The sequence below is a fragment of the Megachile rotundata genome, chromosome 5 (assembly GCF_050947335.1).
Source record: "Megachile rotundata isolate GNS110a chromosome 5, iyMegRotu1, whole genome shotgun sequence".
Classification (NCBI taxonomy): Eukaryota; Metazoa; Arthropoda; class Insecta; order Hymenoptera; family Megachilidae; genus Megachile; species Megachile rotundata.
Window position 1 is genome coordinate 19,733,193 of NC_134987.1, and position 18,771 is coordinate 19,751,963.

An 18,771-nucleotide genomic window follows, 5' to 3' on the forward strand; every position below is an offset into this window, starting at 1 on the left:
AAATACATCTAAAAATAGGTATTACATATGTACGGTGACAACATTATAAATTGGCGCATTATTCCAGACAAGCGAGCGTAGCTTCCTTTATTGGAAAAATGTAAAAAAATTATAATTTAAAGCTAGATCTAAGCTCCAGTTAGAACCAGGCATTTGTTTTTGCATTATCATATATTAAGTTGTACAGTTTTAATTCATACTCATTTATTAACTGTAACAATTGTATTAAATTTAAAAGAAAGGGTACATGTGACTCGCTGCAAAAGATAATTGCAATTGGAGTGTGCGCATGTGCTGAAATGAAAGATGCAATAGTAGGGGTGAGGAGCACATGTTATGAGTTACAGTAGCGCGTTGTTTAATCTTCAGTCGCTCCGGATCGCGCTTCAGGTGCAGGTCTATTATCACATTTGTGCTTACGTGTTTCTTCGATAAACATCTCTTTCCCTTTTGTGTTTCAACGAGTTGTCTTATTGCCCTTAAGATCTTCTCCCTCGTGACGTATTTTGTGAAACTTAGGTAAGCGACATAAAATATATTTCATTTCATTTATTTATTTACCCTTTTGTTATCAGATATTTTCGTCATGTAGCTCGTGCACAAATATATTTGTGCTATTTCAATTTTTTAGATGTGTAAATAAGTTTAGAATTCTCAAAGGGTTGCTGATCTATAACATCAAAGTTCATAACAGAGAAGTCGATTAATATTGAAAATTTTAATTTTACGTCTAAACTGCAATTAAAAAGTTACAAATGTACGTAAGTCGGAATTCCAGTTTAAATAGATAATAACAAAGAAATAACGATTTTATATAATCGGACTTTTACTCGCGTAGTTTTTTATATAACGAAGTTATCGATGATATAAGACAAATTCTGTTTCACATTTTTTTTTTAAAAAATTGACTGATTTAATATTTGCTCGTCAAGGATATTTCAGTTTCAATTACACCTGGACCATAAGAAACTGCGATGAGTAAGTCTGAGTAATCGAGCATGTTGTAAACAAATATTATGTCACCGCCTTGTATTAATGAATACCTTAACTGTACGACATTTCTAAGGTATAAATGGCTGTGTATCTCGTAGTATTATTGTTTTGATAAAATCGATGAATCGTTAAAATTCGCGATAACTTAAAATTTGCAGCCAGTTTCGAATTTAGTGATAAGATAAATATATAGGTAATAGACTTATCTAAAAATAATGTTTCATCACGTTGTTCGAGATAATTGCAAAAAAAACGTCATGTATGAGCATTTGTACAATTTCGCGGAAGTTTCAATAATGTAACGAGAGTTTATTGCAAAGCAATTCAACTCGTTTTTTACGAAAGTCCAATATTTGAAAACGTCGGTGTTTAAAAAAAGAAAAATTATTGTCGAAAGAAGTATGAACAAAAGTGGAACGATTCTGTTCTTCAGTCACATTAGATTTATTTAAATCATTGCAATTCAAATGACGAATCATTAGTTTTAAAACTCGAGTCACGATGCAAACGAAATTCTAACATCATTTTATTCAGATTTGCAAAATCGTTAATATTAACAGGTAAGCGACAAATATAATAACGTAAGGTAACAGACGCGTCTCCCTCCCTTGGAAAAAAGTACTAGTTACTCCAATGATCATGCCTACGGTAGTCAACGTGTTAATCATCCGTATCATGGAATGCCATATTGGGCATGATTACTTTCATTGCATCTGTCATGAGATTAAAACATTTTTGTCAGCTTGTTTTGATTTACACAATTTGTATTCGTGTATAATTCAATCACACTCTGTATTTGCAATTTAAAATACCCAGAGATACATTTTCATAATCCAAACTCGTTTGAAAATTGTAAGACGCACATGGTGCACGCGATAAAGTACTATAAGTAGGTCATGAGTCATTCGTACGACCTGCATTTATTTGGCTTGTTTTAAACGCCATACAATTTGTGATATTCATGTTTTATTCAGTCCAATGTCGAATGGTGGGCGATTCTGGATACCCACCATGGACATATTCTTATATGGTTGTTCGTGAGTCGTTTCTGTGGACCGTATTTCGAGGCCGTGTTCGTTACACAATTCCGAAGAAATCTTATCTTGCAGTAAAAAATATAACTCTTGAAGGCACTTACCTGTCGATAATTGTCACTGGTGATTAAGCTGAAGGCTTAAGGATATTCGCTATTCGATCTTGAATCAAATTATAAGAATAATCTCTTTTTCATCTTACTAAAGGGAAACCAAAGGTAGATCGACGAAAACATGGGTGGTATGACGCAAAGACCATGGACCCCGACGAAGAGGCGAGGTCCTATTGCTGCGGAGTACAGCAGTCCAGGACCTGCCTGTGTAACCTTGCCACCATTGATTGGTATGGTTTGAACGCAACACCATTTTACATTAATCATAAGTAATGTCCATACGAACGATTATTTTCAAGTTTTCTTTCTCTTTCTTTCGATAAAATTACGAATGCGAATCGATTGTTTAGGAAAAACTATTCCAGACTCTAAACGAGGCAGAGCTCCAGCCTTTTCTTTTGGAAGCAGGTAAAGTAATTAATAGTGTAAATAGATATCATTCAGTTGATTACACTCGATATTTTGCTATGTTTAGACACTCGGCAAAAAATGATAGTCCTGGACCTGGTCCAGGTCAATACAACGTTTCTGGACTTAGCGCAAAAGGTAATTAATTTTAAATGACCAAAAAATTCATTAGAATCGATATTACGATTCAAGATTGAAGACCCGAGAAAAGTAAAATGTTGCAGACGGTGGTATTCCACGTTTAGATAAAGTATCGATCAAACTTCAAAGCGGTAATACTCCGCAAGAATGTAGGTTCCTTAAATGTCTCTCGTTTAGCAAATTCCTTAACTTCCAGTTCTGTAATTTATGCGTTGTCTCGAAATTTCTTAAACTTTAAAATAACAGTTGAATTATGATGAAAAGGAAATTATAAATTTTGAAAATAAAATTTTCACTGTTTCGAGGGTACCGCATTAACAGCCATGTAACCATTAAAATTGATTAAACGAATTTTATATTTGTTGATAACAGGAAAGGATGCAGCCCCAGCATCTTCTTTACACGGACGCACAAAATCTACGAAACAAGAAATCACACCAGGACCCGGTGATTACAATCCCGAAAAGGCTGAAAAAGTTATCCTCGATAGTTCACCAAAATTCTCGTTCGGTATCAAAACTCAGACGGAGAAGATTGATTGTACACCTGGTGAGTCTCTTACACATTTTGAATAGAGAATAGAAAAATATTATTAAAAACTCATAACTGTACATATCAATTTTTGGAGAATGTCCCCGTTAAGTAAATAATAAGTTGTCTACCCATTACTGCCCGAGAATGTAAATTCTCGCGGGCACAGTTTCCCTCTGCTGCTCTATCATCGACATGATTCTTTCATTGATTAATAGTCCTTTAATCTTTATGTGTATAAGAATTACATTTAAAACGTAGACGATAATTCTCTTGATCGTAGCACCGAGTGACTATTGCACCGAAAAGGTGAATCTCGACAATACCCCCAAGTACAGTTTCGGATTGAAACCTGTACTGGACAAACCGAGCGATATTCCTGGTAATTAAACAAAAATCATCATACGATTCTACCTCTCCAATTACTAATCTATAAATTACTAATCATGAAATACTTCATTTTCTATCGCAGCAATATAATAATCAGTTTTAAGGTAATTAGGAAACCGCTAAGAGTACTGTAGCAATTTTGAGAATAATAGCTCACTATATGATTATAACATTTAAAGAAAGTAAAAATTATTTCACGGTTATAGAAGGTTTAATATGTCTCCTCTGAAAAAGTAAATTTAATTGTCATTAGCATATGTTTTCGGCAGCGAATCAATAAATTACTCGTAACACTTACACGGCAAAATTTTCTTTGACGAGAAAATGATTTCTCAGGAAGATCGACGTCATGCTGAACGACTAATCGTTAGGTATTAGCAATCACCTAAAATGGAGAAGTTCGCGAACGCAGATGTAACTCTCCTTCAAGACGTAAACTTTATTAAACCTTAGGTATCGCATTTTACTTTTTCAATTACTACATATAACCATTCTTTCTTCTGGCTTCTTTCTGCATATGTTTACTATTTTAGCTTGTTAAACAGTTTAGTTCTCGCTGCTCCATTTTTTTCCTCTCCTCATGTAGACTATTACGTACGTACTTGGCCTGTATAGATGAATGGCGCTTGCAATAAATCATACTGTCACGTTGTGATTACTTGCACTCGTAACATTTGATTTTATACTGTTATAAAAAAGGATGCAGTTTACGAGATTTATTATTGCAAATTGCAAGATAAAGCGTTTTAAATGATTTTTTAAGAATTGTGCATGGGCAGTAAGATCAACGATATGGTTATTGAATCAAATAAATTGCTTTATTAGTTAGAAATAAGAGTGCAAATAATTAGATTAAACGCTTAAAGTACGGTAACGATGTTTATTTTCTTAAATAAATACACTCGTTTTGGTTTTGACATTAGCACCTGGAACCTACTATCCGGAAAAGGTAAGAGTGGACCACGCACCGCAATTTACTTTCGGACTTAGGCCTCCTCTCGAGAAACCAAACGATACCCCAGGTAATTATTAAACTTAATAGTCAAAATTAAAGTGACATCTGTGTCTAAAGAGACGTAGAATTCACCTAAACATTTTACCATTGGCATGTGATGATTATTTATGTTTATAGCACCTGGTACGTATAGTCCAGAGAAAGTTAATTTGGACAAAGGTCCTCAATACAGTCTTGCGGGAAAGGGCCGCGAGGAGAAACCTGATGACATACCTGGTATGTAATTTTATTTTTTATGAGATAAAACTTTGAAATATCTTAAAAGTTTGTAGATACATGTATTTCATTAACGCGTAAAATGATTATTAGCACCAGGTACGTATTACCCAGAAAAAGTCAAATTGGATACAGCACCGCAATTTACTTTCGGATTGAGAACACCTCTTGAGAGGATAAATGACACTCCAGGTAATTGAGCAGAAATATTTTATTTTGTAGTTATGCTCATGGTATATACACGAATCTTCTTTACAGCCCCTGGTACTTACAGTCCAGAAAAAGTTAATCTGGATAAAGGTCCACAATTTAGTTTAAGTGGAAAAACATTTCATGATAAACCGGACAGTAATCCAGGTTTGTACTCCAAATCGCACTGATATAGTTTCGAACTAAAAGTATCATTTAATAATTCGCATAGCAATCCAGGCATAAAATTCTTTTATAATTTAAACGTTTCATTATTATTGTTATTAAAAATTAGTCAAAAATAGTTTCTTTCTATTATTTTGTATAGGGCCTGGAGAATACTGTCCAGAGAAAGTAAACTTAAATAAGGGTCCTGAATATAGTTTAAGCGGTAGGAGACCATCTGAAAAACCAATTGATACACCTGGTTAGTATAGCTTATTTTATTTATTCTTTGTATTAATTATTTAGTTGCATTTGTTTTTATTTTCATTTAATGAACCACCTTAATCTTAGCACCAGGCACGTATAGTCCTGAGAAAGTAAATTTGAATAAAGGACCTCAGTACAGTTTATATGGAAAAGGAATGTCACAAAAACCAGATGATACCCCAGGTGAATTTTTAAAGCGATATAAATCAATATATCGGCTTTTTTCTTCTTTATGTTACATTTAGTTTTATATTTGTTAAAGCTCCTGGAACATACAGTCCTGAGAAAGTGAATTTTGATAAAGGTCCTCAGTTTAGTATATCCGGAAAAGGAATGTCAGAAAAACCAAATGATAATCCAGGTGAATTTTTAAGTTAACATAACAATATATCGGTCTTTTCTTGTTTATGTTATCTTTATTTTTGTATCTTTTGAAGCTCCTGGAACATACAGTCCAGAGAAAATGAATTTAGATAAAGGTCGTCAGTTTAGTATGTGTGGGAGAGGAAGGCCAGAAAAGCCAAATGACAATCCAGGTGAATTTTTAAGTTAACATAACAATATATCGGACTTTTCGTGTTTATGTTACATATAGTTTTGTATCTTTCAAAGCACCTGGAACATACAGTCCAGAGAAAATGAATTTTGATAAAGGTCCTCAGTTTAGTATGTCTGGGAGAGGAATGTCAGAAAAGCCAAATGATAATCCAGGTGAATTTTTAAGTTAACATAACAATATATCGGTCTTTTCTTGTTTATGTTATATTTATTTTTGTATCTTTTGAAGCTCCTGGAACATACAGTCCTGAAAAAATGAATTTAGATAAAGGTCCTCAGTTTAGTATGTGTGGGAGAGGAAGGCCAGAAAAGCCAAACGACAATCCAGGTGAATTTTCAAGCTAACATAACAATATATCGGTCATTTTTTGTTTATGTTACATTTATTTTTGTATCTTTTGAAGCTCCTGGAACATACAGTCCTGAGAAAATGAATTTAGATAAAGGTCCTCAGTTTAGTATGTCTGGGAGAGGAAGGCCAGAAAAGCCAAATGATAATCCAGGTGAATTTTTAAGTTAACATAACAATATATCGGACTTTTCGTGTTTATGTTACATATAGTTTTGTATCTTTCAAAGCACCTGGAACATACAGTCCTGAGAAAATGAATTTTGATAAAGGTCCTCAGTTTAGTATGTCTGGGAGAGGAATGTCAGAAAAACCAAATGATAATCCAGGTGAATTTTTAAGTTAACATAATAATATATCGGTCTTTTTTTGTTTATGTTATATTTATTTTTGTATCTTTTGAAGCTCCTGGAACATACAGTCCTGAGAAAATGAATTTAGATAAAGGTCCTCAGTTTAGTATGTCTGGGAGAGGAATGTCAGAAAAACCAAATGATAATCCAGGTGAATTTTTAAGTTAACATAACAATATATCGGTCTTTTCTTGTTTATGTTATATTTATTTTTGTATCTTTTGAAGCTCCTGGAACATACAGTCCTGAAAAAATGAATTTAGATAAAGGTCCTCAGTTTAGTATGTGTGGGAGAGGAAGGCCAGAAAAGCCAAATGATAATCCAGGTGAATTTTTAAGTTAACATAACAATATATCGGACTTTTCGTGTTTATGTTACATATAGTTTTGTATCTTTCAAAGCACCTGGAACATACAGTCCAGAGAAAGTGAATTTTGATAAAGGTCCTCAGTTTAGTATGTCTGGGAGAGGAATGTCAGAAAAACCAAATGATAATCCAGGTGAATTTTTAAGTTAACATAACAATATATCGGTCTTTTCTTGTTTATGTTATATTTATTTTTGTATCTTTTGAAGCTCCTGGAACATACAGTCCTGAGAAAATGAATTTAGATAAGGGTCCTCAGTTTAGTATGTCTGGGAGAGGAATGTCAGAAAAACCAAATGATAATCCAGGTGAATTTTTAAGTTAACATAATAATATATCGGTCTTTTTTTGTTTATGTTATCTTTATTTTTGTATCTTTTGAAGCTCCTGGAACATACAGTCCTGAGAAAATGAATTTAGATAAAGGTCCTCAGTTTAGTATGTCTGGGAGAGGAAGGCCAGAAAAAGCAAATGACAATCCAGGTGAATTTGCACGGATAATTGTTGGAGTTTTTTATTTAAAAAATTCAATCGGTATTGGTTTAACATTCAGTAAGAACAAGTAGTAATGTTTTGATTGCTTCGGTAGGCCCTGCTGATTACTATCCAGAGAAAGTATTAAATCTGGAACATAAACCTTATTTCAGTTTTGGTAGTAGAAAATCCTTGGATATGCCTAGGGATATACCAGGTAATGGTGTTGGTTAACACATTATTAATAACTGCTACTGGATCTTTAATATTCTCATGTAATTTTTAATAACAATATTAAATTATAATAACAATAATAAAAGGTTTATGTGCTGTTACTTTTTAAGTTTACTACAGTTTTTTGTACAGTATCTTCATTCTTTAACTTCTTGTTTATACTTGTTTTTAACATTACTACCACTTTTACTCGTAATTAAATAAAGCTTCGATATTAGTATTGCACTACAAATAATAATAATATAAGTAAATGTACGCCTATTTCAACTTCTTTAAGCAGTCACATTAGTATTTTTATTTTAATTTTATAGCTCCCGGTACTTACTCACCAGAAAAAGTCAATTTAGATAAATCGCCTCAATACTCGTTCGGTTTAAAAACATTCATCGAGAAACCCAATGATACACCTGGTAAGTAATATTTCGATATAGTATGTAATTTATTATTTAAAGAATGTAATTTATATTTTTAAAATATAGCTCCTGGAAGTTACCACCCTGAAAAGGTAAATCTGAATAAATCTCCCCAATACAGTTTTGGAGTTAAAACTGAAGTGCATGGAATAGATTCTATACCAGGTATAGTAGGATTTATAAACCTGTTATTTTTTATTTTCTTCTTTATGTGCTTGTTCAATAGATTTAATGTCCTTTAAAGGTCCGGGTTCATACAGCCCAGAAAAAGCTATGCTTTTATTAGAAAAAGCATTGCGATTTACTTTTGGTCTAAGGACAAATACAAGCAGACCAAATGATATTCCAGGTAAAATAAAGAAATTAACTGTACCTGCTACTTTGTATTTTGTTTCTTGCTCCTCTATTCTACTATTTTACTGTACTAATGTACTACTACACTGCGGTATTGCTATGTTATTTGTAATATGCTCTACATATTTATTTTTGACATAATAGAACATAAGAAGTAACCCTGAAAAATAAATTACTGTAATCTAATTAATGTTCGTTGTTAAATAACAACCACTACATTGTAAGTTAACTCTAATTTATTAACAATCATATAAAGTCGAAAAATACATATAATCCAAAAAGTGTTATCAATGTACAATATTCTGAACATTTACTTTTCAGTCAGTTATATGAAATATTTGTGCCATCTATTCTAAATTTTCCGTTTTCACTTTTCCTCTGTTTTAGCTCCAAATGTTTACAACATTCCTTCTGCTCTTGGCGGAACAAAAGAAGGCAATAAGAAAACAGCACCGGCTTATTCTATCTCGGGTAGACAAAAAGTTTTCACAGACGATCGTATCTTGGTTCCCGGACCTGGGACATACGAGGCTGTGAAACCAGATGCAGTTAGAATAAAAAGTCCCGCCTATAGCATCAGTGCTCGATATCAGCTACCTGATGACCATTCTCAGATACCAGGACCTGGAGCATATTGTCCAGAAAAAGTATTTCTAATTTCTAATTCAGTGTATTAAGATATTAAACAATCTATTTTTGCAAAGAAATAGACAATTAGAGAGTTGAACAAATGTACCTATTAGATTCAAGTAAATCCACAAACTTTGCGAGCGTAGTTTTTTCTTCTATTTATTTAGACATAAAAGACGTATTTATAAAATTGCATAAAATTACTCCTTACAGGTAATTCTTGATATTCCTCCAGCACATTCATTTGGCATTAGACATTCACCATATATGTGCAATTTGAAGGACGTCGTTTATTAGCATAAGTGTTTTACACAACTAAATTCTGTCATCGTTCTACCTTAAAACTATCAATTATATACAATCGATATATAATATATCTTTATCGATATATATATATTTAGTATACATGTAACAATATTTAAGTATAAAATATGATGCATGAGTAAACAATTTTTAACGCTCTTCTAAAATAATCGTAGAATACTTTTATACAATATTATATTTAAAAGCTTGGTGCTGCTAACAATCTAGAAACACTGAAGAAAAGATATTAGGAATTTACTGATACTGATTGTGCAAGCATTAACTTTTATTCTAATCGAAAGACATATTGTTTTATAAAAAATCTATAAAAATAACCAGTTGCCTTCATTTTTCCTTAATTGTGCAGTAAGTTTACTTTTAAAAAGGAATAAAATAAATCCTTCACAAATAAACATAAATGTTGTATATAATTCATGTTTCCTATATTGAAAACAAGATACAATATTAAAATGTGACAACTTTTTGTATTTATTAACACGTCAATACTGTGTATTATTGAATTCTTTGTAGTAATGTTACAAATTAATTATAATAATACATATAACAATTCACGTACAAATCACGTTATATTAAAACTGGCCCATATACAATAGATTTAATAAAAACAAAAATTACTGAATTCTATAACAGATTATGTTGTAAGATATAAACACTCCTGATTCATCCATACAGTGAAACCTTGATATAAGCGAAATGTTTGAAATTACAAGTAAATATATAATAAACATAAAAAATAAGAAATATATTATACTTGCATTACGATTGTTCCACCGGCATATTATTATTTGTTTTCGCTCGGTTGTTCGGTCGTTTCCTTTACTCGCTGTCCTTTTCTACGCTTCGCAAACTTCAATCAATGTAGAAATTACACAATATAAGCGACAGCTAGCTCCCAAACGATTCACTTATATCAAAACTTTACTGTAGTTATATGTAACGATAAAAATACATAACATTTTTATACGTATCAAAATTTGCAATACTTTTTATAAAAATATTTGTACATAAAATATGTAACAATATGAATATGTAAATGAACGTTGCTATGGCTAGGACAATATTCACAGCCATTTAGTATTATTTAATACATATTTCATAATTTTTTGTTTACTAAGAGTTTCGGGCACCATTTGGTATACTATAAACACATTCTCCCGATATCCACGTCGATAACAAATTCAACTTTTGATCTAACATTACAAAGTCAGCATCTGCTTCAAAATTTAAAGTTCCTTTAACTTTATCAATATCAAGCGTCTTTGCTGGGTGAAGAGTTGCAGCTTCTAAAGCTTCTACTACAGAGCAACCTGTAACATATAATAGTGTCTTTCTATTAAAACACACATATTCCTAGATCTCTATATTTTTATATCCCTAGACTCTATAAGAAAAAAATTTACTTATTGAAAAACATAAGCTTTTAACAAACTATATTATATAATTACCTGTTGCTTCTTTAAAATGACGAACACATTTTGACATTTCTGCTGTACTACCACACAAAGTATCTGTTCCGGCAATATATGCACGTCCTGATCGCATTTCAATTTTAAATTGACCCAATTGATGAACACCTTCTTCTAAGCCTAGTGCTGATAATGCGTCAGTCACTAAAACTAATCCTGAAAATAAAAACAGAAAAATGTGATGCAAAGTATTTTATTGTAATGTTAGAAATTGTTCAAACCTTCAGGATGTGTTCTGTGAGCAATACGTAGTGCTGCTGGGTGGGTATGTATTCCATCTGCGATTATGCCATAATGAATAATTTTCCCAGAAGGAATTTTATCAGATGTTAACAAACCAACAAGCCCTGGATCTCTATGATGAAACTGTAAATAAGAATTTAATTGCAAATTTATATTACTCAAGGAAAGGAAAAAACTTTTGTATTTTGCATAATTACTGGTAACATAGCATTAAAAAGATGCGTGATAAATGAAGCCCCATTGTTTACAGCTTCTTCTCCTTCATGTAAATTTGCAATAGAATGTCCTAAAATAATTGCATGAAAATGATTGTGTTTAATGAATACCATGATATAAATGAGCATTAAACTTATATCTCACCAACAGAAACTTTAATATTTCTTTTACATAATTCTTTAATTACAGTTGGAGCATTGGGAAGCTCTGGTGCTAATGTAACAAGACATACATTTTCTAAAGTTCCATACATTTCGATTAACGATTTAAATCCCTAAAACATATCAAAAGCATTTGTTAAAATTATAGTAGATATATACATAAATGGTAGTGTGTTTAAAAGTTTTTTAAGTGACGAGTAATTATATATTCATGTATTTTAAATATTTACTCATGTGTAAAAGTTTGTTTGTTGTTTGCATATTGCTAATATGTATGTTGTATGTACATATTGAAAACCTTTAAACAACTTGCTTTGTCAAATTGCTTGATACAATTTTCTGGATGAGCACCCTTTTTGCTAGGACTAATAAAAGGTCCTTCTAAATGAATGCCTAATATAGATGCTCCATGTTTTCCACCATTTCTCTTTTTAATATTTGGTAATATTTTATGATACGTCTCACTGGGTGATGTTACTAATGTTGGGCAAAATGATGTTACACCAAATTCTATCAATTTTTTTGCTACTTTATTTATTCCTTCTTGTACATTATCAACATTATGTGTAAAATCTACCCCAAAACCACCTATTAAATAAAATAAAACAATTATCATTTTCAATAAATTTATGGAAGAATCTTCTATTTTATAGTCTACTTCTTTTATTATATTATTCAATTTATTTAATATAAAAAGGTTTTACAACTTTAAATTGTATTAATATGTACTGAAAAATAATTTTGTTAAACTATACTTGCGTTAAATACCATTAATTTGAAGATCAATATAGCCAGGAGAAATTAGTGCTTCATTACAATCAATACTAATATTTGGTTTAATTTTTTCATCATAAAAAATTTTCTCGGGGTTGACAATCCTCCCATCACGAACCCATAGATCCTCCTTTAAAATTTTACCGTCACGTAAAATCCAGCAATTATAAAATTGTTTCAAAATTTGTTTATCCTTTTGCGACATGTTAATAACTTAATATTAATATTAATACATTAAAATACGTTCAATATTTCAATCTGCAAAAAAAAGAAACAGTCAATGCAACTTTCACATTATCAGTCACAAACAAAATTATCATATCACACATAGCATGCACAAAGACTTAACAAGTAGCATTGACCTTTGTATCGTATAATTTTTCCAAGATGTCGCTATAAACATAACCCTACTGAATTTTCTTCTCAAATAAAATAAAAGCAATATAGAAAAATGTAAATGCTCATTTCAATAAGTGTTACTCCGTATACGTGGTCATGTATTTTTTCATGTAAAATAATTAAAAACCATTTTAATATATTAAATGACTGCATTTTGGGGTTGATTAATAATTAAGAATACGCAGCTACTGCATAACAGTCATAAAGATTGTTTTGCAAGTACTATTCATTTTATTCGATTTAGAATGTACTACTATTTATGATCCCTTTAAATTATGTCATTTTTTTATCACTTAAAGATCTTATAATAAATTTAAATATAATACTTACCATATTAACTTCGACCGTTACTTGTATCATATACATGCTGCAAATATTATATCCAACGTCGATCAAATTTATCATAAAGGTAACATAGAAAAACTTTGTTGATTTCAAAGTCCAATATAATTCAGTCCATAACAAATTGGAGCAAAAACAATTTAGTATAAAATTTGTATAAAAGGGATATAATTCTGTATAACTTAAGGAAAATTGTAAGAACCTCTAAGAGGAGAAACGTTTATGTAAAAAGGGAGAAAATGGCACTACGTTTATAATACGGCGAGAAGAAACAAAGCGCTGTCTGCTGTTTTTTTTAATTTTTGTATTAAAAATGCTTTAACAGTACCCAAAAATTTGTTCATAGATCAACGTGCGTTTTGAAAAAAATTCAACTAACTTTCCTTTTTTGTGTGTATAAACGTAACAATAGTATAAAATAAAGCAATTAAAAATGACATGATTTATGTAGAGCTGAGAGCGCAATCGTTTATGCTTATGATATTATTAAATCTTAGCTATTAAATGAGCCGTATTTCTATTCATCGTCAACATCGGATAAAGGGGGAAGGTATGCATAATTTTGTCACTGGTATGTTGAAGATTCTAGGCTTGATCTGGAATAGGAGACATGATATGATTAGATGACTGATGCGAACAAGATTAGGTTTGGAACCGTAGGTGTAGGATATCTAGGCAGTTATCGGTCAGATTTCGTGTGTTGTCACTTATTGTACGCATGAACGATTTTTCTTATCTTAATTTGTATGTAATTCTACTGCTGTTTACACTCATTAGGATCATTTCCTTGCTGTTTCCCACCTGACGGTGCATTAGTAGGAGAGGACTCCTCATCATCTTCATCCTCATCTTCAGGATCATCTTCATCACCTTCTTCTTCTTCGTAGTCCTCGTCTTCATCCTCTAATCCTTCCCCTGAAATAGCATTAGTATTTTTATATCCAGTTTTATAATTGATTTAATTTTTTAAGTATAATTTACTTTGTACATTTTTTGCACTTTTACTATGTCACGAGTGTACAGCTATGCATAGTAGTTACAATTTCATTAAAAAATATGTCATACCTGTATAATACAGTACAGCTCGAGGAACTATACGCTCTCTAATATAATGACCAATTTCAAAATCACTTGTTAGCAAAGCTTGAGTTTCGTCATCTAACTCTGCTTCTGCATCATCTGGTACTGAAAAAAAAAATTTAGGGATATGAAAAATTAATTGTCATATGAAATAAAAATATAGAACACAGAAGTTATTATTCGACCGTACCAACTGGTGGATTGAAAAAGTTGAAAAATGATTCATTTTGAACAGTTTTTGTTACAGTTCGCATGGACCCCCGAGATTTATGTTTCTGATTTTTTTTAATGGTTTTTACCGTGACATTCTTTCCCTTTTTCCAATCTATTACGCAACCCTTAAAATAAAAAGTAAATAAACGTTTTAAACGCCATCTTTAATGTTGTCTTGTTTACGCACATATGCACTTAAATATTGCTAACATTTACCTTGCATTTATATATTTCAGGCCCTTCAAAACTGAATGGATCATTTTTATCAGGAGTACATTTCATAATATATTCTTTTGTTAAAACCGAGTTAGTAAAGTATTCGTTTGGTTCAAAATGGAACTCAAGAACAAAACCCTAAAAACAAAGTTTTACTTCATCTTAATGCAATTTCGTTTATTTTTCGTACTTTACTTATGTTTTATGTTTTAGATGTATAATGTTTATGAAATACATATATTTTACTTACCATTGGATTAGATTCAAGGAATATTACTTTAATATCATACAAATGTTTAAGTATTGGTTCATCATGTTCTTGAACCATGTCAGCTAATGTTCCAACATTTTTAAATATTGTCAACCAGAAATCTGGAATGCCCTTTGCATCTTCAGCTAACTCCCTAAAATAATCAGATTTAATTAACACTGTTTCTATTATAACAATAAGTCAATTTCATAATTAAAAAATAACAAAGCAATGAAATAAATGTAACATAAAATAGACATACTCTTCTTTCTTTACATCTTTATCATCTTCGAGCTTCACTTTCGTTTTTAAATCATTAGTTAATCCCTCTTCATCCTCATCACTTTCCCATACACATTGTTCATCCGTTGGCTCATAAACACCAGATACTATTTCACTCCTCTTTTCATAAAGAGGTGCACACATTTTGTAATAAGTACATTCCAAAGCATGTACCTCCTCATAGAATTTTGCTTCAATATTGGTAGTAACTAATTGTAATTGTTTCAAAGCTTTAATTCTGCGTTTTACAGAAGCTGGAAGATTCTGCATTTGCTAAAAATTAAAAATACTATTTAGAATACAATTGCTTACACATAGTAGTTGATGATAGTTTGATAGTCAAGAAATATTTTTCTCTGAGTTACAAATTGGACATATCAACAAGAACAACTTTTATTTATTTTAGTTGTTATATATATATATGTCAAAATTTATAATTGTATAACATTTTAAATATAAGTATCTGAACTCAACTACAAGTACAAGTCCTACTTAAAGTGTGAAATATTATAGAAATATTTTATAAGGTTCATAAATATCTAAAATACTTCACACTTATTTTAAAATACTTTCCCACTTTTGTGAAGTAAGCAACATTTAATACATACGAAATTTGAAATCATACTCTAAACTACTGCATACAATGCATACATAACTTATATTAATAGGTGTTTTAAGAAGCAATATTTAATGCACATAAACTAAAATTATATAAAATCATAATTTATGAAATGAAATTTAGATATATAAAACAACTATATGAATTTAAAAAAATAGATTGTGAAATAAAATTATAAGTTTTATATAGCATTTATTCTCTACAACAATATGTTCATAATCGTAAATTTTATAAATAAAGCATAGTATATACTTAAAGTTTTTGATAAGCATATTATTATTTGAATGCATAACAATAATGAATAATATTATTTTGTTAAAATAATGTAAAACATTGTTATACAAAATTAATTATTTGAACATTAAACTGTTAAAAATTATGCAACTATTTAAACAAAAATTCATACAATTAACAATAAAGTTGTACAAAAGTATATAATTTATAATATGATCAAATATAATTAATGAATTTCTCTCAATTCTATAAAAATCAATTATCAATTATTATTTACAGTTCACAATGCAAAATTTGAATACCTCTATTCCTGGGGCAGGAATATGATCTTGTAGAGCAGCTAACACATCAGGTCTACGTAAAATTTGGGAAGTAAACTCTGAAGTGTTGTTATCATCTTCATCTTCAACAGATTCCATATCACTCTTATCGCCAACGCGCTCTGGGTCAGTTGTCATAGTACTATAATCCAGATTTGATTCTTTTTATATAAAAAAAAAATTGTATCTCCAAAGAGAATATCAAATATTCTGGGCAGTTACAGGTTATAAAAAAAGAGATAAATGTGGTAATTTTAATAAAAAACATAATTTTCAAAAACTTTTGTATCCAATATAAAATAATATTTTATGCAGAAAATTTAAATGGTTTGTCACTTCATTTTATTCCTATTACCATTATAAATATGCATGGAAGGAATAAACTTCAATGATAAATCAATATTTATTAACCAAAAGAAGAGATTGGATTGACCCATAAATCTCATAACATAGAAAATGACTTTAACCATTTTGGCTAACATAGAACATTTATTTAATTTAAAGGGGTACAAGAATAAAAATTTTCAATCATATATAAATAAAATAGAATTAATCTTATGACTGAAAGTTTAATTTATTTAAATCAGTTTTAAATATATTTAAATTACAACATGAAAATATAGCCCAGTTTAAATTGAAATTGATGAACTAATATTATTATGATATATCTACATTTGAAATAAGAAATTAAAAAATACTGAAGTCATGGAATTTTACGTAGACACTTTAAGATTAAAATATACACATTTTTAGTTTCTTGACTCATTTAAATTACATAAATATAAAACTTACAAGTAGATTTTTATTTGCATTACAAACATATGTTATATAAAAACTATTAATTACTTTTGTAATATAATTATAAAATTATTCTTATTAGTAATGAAAAGATATTTAATAAAATATCAATAGAAATATTTTTTCTTGCATTTAAATCTGAGATTAAAACGAAAGTAGCTAACTTGTAATAAAATAAAAAGTACATTACAAGAAATATTTCTGTAACAGAAACAAATGGAAAAAAGAAAAATAGCATATTGAATAAAATGAATATATATGCAATATACATAAAGTTAAAAAAATAAAAATATTGAAACTAAACGTTAATTTTATATAAAATTGAATAATATAGCATAAAGCAAAATCTTCAATCAATTTACAAACGTGCTAAAATTTAATTGCACATTGCGATATTGTATTTTCTATCTTAATTTATGAAAGGATCTTAAATCGTAATTATTTACATATCTCTATAATTTTAATATTGTAAAAAACATTTTATATAAGAAAATACAATTAGATTTCTATACAATGTTAAACTGACATTTGAAAGTCACCATGTTCGCGAGGGAGAAAGGTTATTTGCTAGGGAACGCGTAGATCATGAAAAAAAGGCGGAAGTTACATTAGTTCTTCAATTACTTGATAGATATAATTATGTTAAGTTCGCTGTATTCCTCATTTCTTTTTTTATTTATTAAGTTAGTAACTGATTAAAGAAATGAGAAAATATCACAAAGGCAATTTTTGAGCATAAAAAGCATGCACATGGGACAGACAAAAATTAACTATTTTCAGGGTTATAAATGCGTGAAAACTTCAAAAAACCAAATACAGTTACTTTTAATTGAAAGCGTTATTTCAAGATATTGAAATGAAGAAATGAAACCGTTAATAATTAGCGGTAACATACCTTTCAGAACTGAAGCTGATCACAAAAGATACGAACCACAGTCGAACAACGAACCGGTCGTTGTGTCGGTAGATAGTAAATCGCACAATACGAAATTAGTCCCCCTTGTATTCTTTTCTGTTCTCTAGTTCTTTTCTGTGAAGTGCTAGTATCATGCAATACTAAAATTCCCTACGTTACTTTCCGCTTGAAATGAAGTTCTCGTAGAGAATTCACATTTTCCAATTTAAATCATGTATGAAATTTTTAAGTTTATTTGAAAAAATTTTAATTAGTGCAAATAAATTATTATTCGTTCAACAGGAAATCGTACTCATCATTTCACGAGTTTTTATTTATTCTGCGCATGTCAACTATGATTGGTTGAGTATGTATTACAACCAAAAGCAACGAGCGTACCGTCTTTACGGCATTGCGATCCTGAGTTTATATATACAGTGAGCAAGAATCTTGCATATTCACTGTATTGTACTAAAGGTTCTCAAAATTTGTATTGCAGTTTTTTAAAATGGAACTTTAAGACTTTGAGGCTTTAGAATGACGAAACTTTGTATTATTTTGCAAAATAATGTTTAATAAACGAATGCGTAGCGATAAATGGTCAGTTCCGAAAATAGATCTTATTAGCACTCATAAATTTAGATCAAGGGGCCCAAGGTATTACACTTTATAGCATTTCATCTATGATATAAAAATGAAACATACACGCGTGCCATTGATGCTTTGTCGACCCATGAAAGTTAG

General features: G+C 30.2%; 3 protein-coding genes across 21 annotated transcripts; 1 reads left to right on the forward strand and 2 right to left on the reverse strand.

The window, feature by feature from the left end:
- The first annotated feature begins 346 nt into the window (after window positions 1-346).
- LOC100878778 (uncharacterized) lies at window positions 347-13,595 on the forward strand. Of its 17 annotated transcripts, XM_076531637.1 has the most exons (29): window positions 348-519; window positions 2,235-2,370; window positions 2,491-2,548; window positions 2,616-2,686; window positions 3,062-3,238; window positions 3,504-3,602; window positions 4,534-4,632; window positions 4,743-4,841; window positions 4,935-5,033; window positions 5,100-5,198; window positions 5,359-5,457; window positions 5,547-5,645; window positions 5,725-5,823; window positions 5,900-5,998; window positions 6,075-6,173; window positions 6,250-6,348; window positions 6,425-6,523; window positions 6,600-6,698; window positions 6,775-6,873; window positions 6,950-7,048; window positions 7,125-7,223; window positions 7,300-7,398; window positions 7,475-7,573; window positions 7,680-7,781; window positions 8,110-8,208; window positions 8,278-8,376; window positions 8,456-8,560; window positions 8,953-9,212; window positions 9,409-13,595. In XM_076531637.1, exons 2-29 carry the CDS (start codon window positions 2,262-2,264, stop codon window positions 9,490-9,492), a joined length of 2,946 nt encoding a protein of 981 aa, XP_076387752.1. In that variant the 5' UTR covers window positions 348-519; window positions 2,235-2,261; the 3' UTR covers window positions 9,493-13,595. The 17 variants fall into 17 exon arrangements, with proteins under 17 accessions (XP_076387761.1, XP_076387769.1, XP_076387752.1 ...); XM_076531646.1 differs by lacking the exon at window positions 8,456-8,560 and having other exon boundaries at window positions 347-519; XM_076531645.1 differs by lacking the exon at window positions 7,680-7,781.
- On the reverse strand, window positions 9,339-12,584 carry LOC100880306 (N-acetylglucosamine-6-phosphate deacetylase). Its single transcript, XM_003703320.3, has 7 exons — window positions 12,374-12,584; window positions 11,919-12,193; window positions 11,589-11,718; window positions 11,426-11,514; window positions 11,207-11,351; window positions 10,965-11,141; window positions 9,339-10,826 (listed from the first exon to the last, which is right to left on the reverse strand). Exons 1-7 carry the CDS (start codon window positions 12,582-12,584, stop codon window positions 10,630-10,632), a joined length of 1,224 nt encoding a protein of 407 aa, XP_003703368.1. The 3' UTR covers window positions 9,339-10,629.
- Window positions 13,405-18,187, reverse strand: Nap1 (Nucleosome assembly protein 1). Of its 3 annotated transcripts, none has more exons than XM_003703222.3 (8): window positions 18,028-18,187; window positions 16,317-16,476; window positions 15,142-15,434; window positions 14,880-15,033; window positions 14,630-14,767; window positions 14,391-14,538; window positions 14,186-14,305; window positions 13,405-14,035 (listed from the first exon to the last, which is right to left on the reverse strand). In XM_003703222.3, the coding sequence occupies exons 2-8, from the start codon at window positions 16,470-16,472 to the stop codon at window positions 13,875-13,877; spliced, it is 1,170 nt and encodes a 389-aa protein (XP_003703270.1). In that variant the 5' UTR covers window positions 16,473-16,476; window positions 18,028-18,187; the 3' UTR covers window positions 13,405-13,874. The 3 variants fall into 3 exon arrangements, with proteins under 3 accessions (XP_003703270.1, XP_012140660.1, XP_076387786.1); XM_012285270.2 differs by having other exon boundaries at window positions 16,317-16,495; window positions 18,028-18,140; XM_076531671.1 differs by lacking the exon at window positions 16,317-16,476 and having other exon boundaries at window positions 18,028-18,154.
- Window positions 18,188-18,771: the final 584 nt, after the last annotated feature.

Bases quoted from the DNA above. Each gene is read 5' to 3' on its own strand.
- LOC100878778 (XM_076531637.1), top strand. From the start codon at position 2,262: ATGGGTGGTATGACGCAAAGACCATGGACCCCGACGAAGAGGCGAGGT. The intron at 5,824-5,899 runs GTGAATTTTTAA...TATCTTTTGAAG, and splicing joins AAAACCAAATGATAATCCAG to CTCCTGGAACATACAGTCCA. The intron at 7,399-7,474 runs GTGAATTTTTAA...TATCTTTTGAAG, and splicing joins AAAACCAAATGATAATCCAG to CTCCTGGAACATACAGTCCT.
- LOC100880306 (XM_003703320.3), bottom strand. From the start codon at position 12,584: ATGTCGCAAAAGGATAAACAAATTTTGAAACAATTTTATAATTGCTGG. The intron at 11,515-11,588 runs GTGAGATATAAG...CAATTATTTTAG, and splicing joins AAATATTAAAGTTTCTGTTG to GACATTCTATTGCAAATTTA. The intron at 10,827-10,964 runs GTAATTATATAA...TATATGTTACAG, and splicing joins TCATTTTAAAGAAGCAACAG to GTTGCTCTGTAGTAGAAGCT.
- Nap1 (XM_003703222.3), bottom strand. From the start codon at position 16,472: ATGACAACTGACCCAGAGCGCGTTGGCGATAAGAGTGATATGGAATCT. The intron at 15,034-15,141 runs GTATGTCTATTT...TGATTATTTTAG, and splicing joins AAAGATGTAAAGAAAGAAGA to GGAGTTAGCTGAAGATGCAA. The intron at 14,036-14,185 runs GTATGACATATT...ATGCTATTTCAG, and splicing joins AGCTGTACTGTATTATACAG to GGGAAGGATTAGAGGATGAA.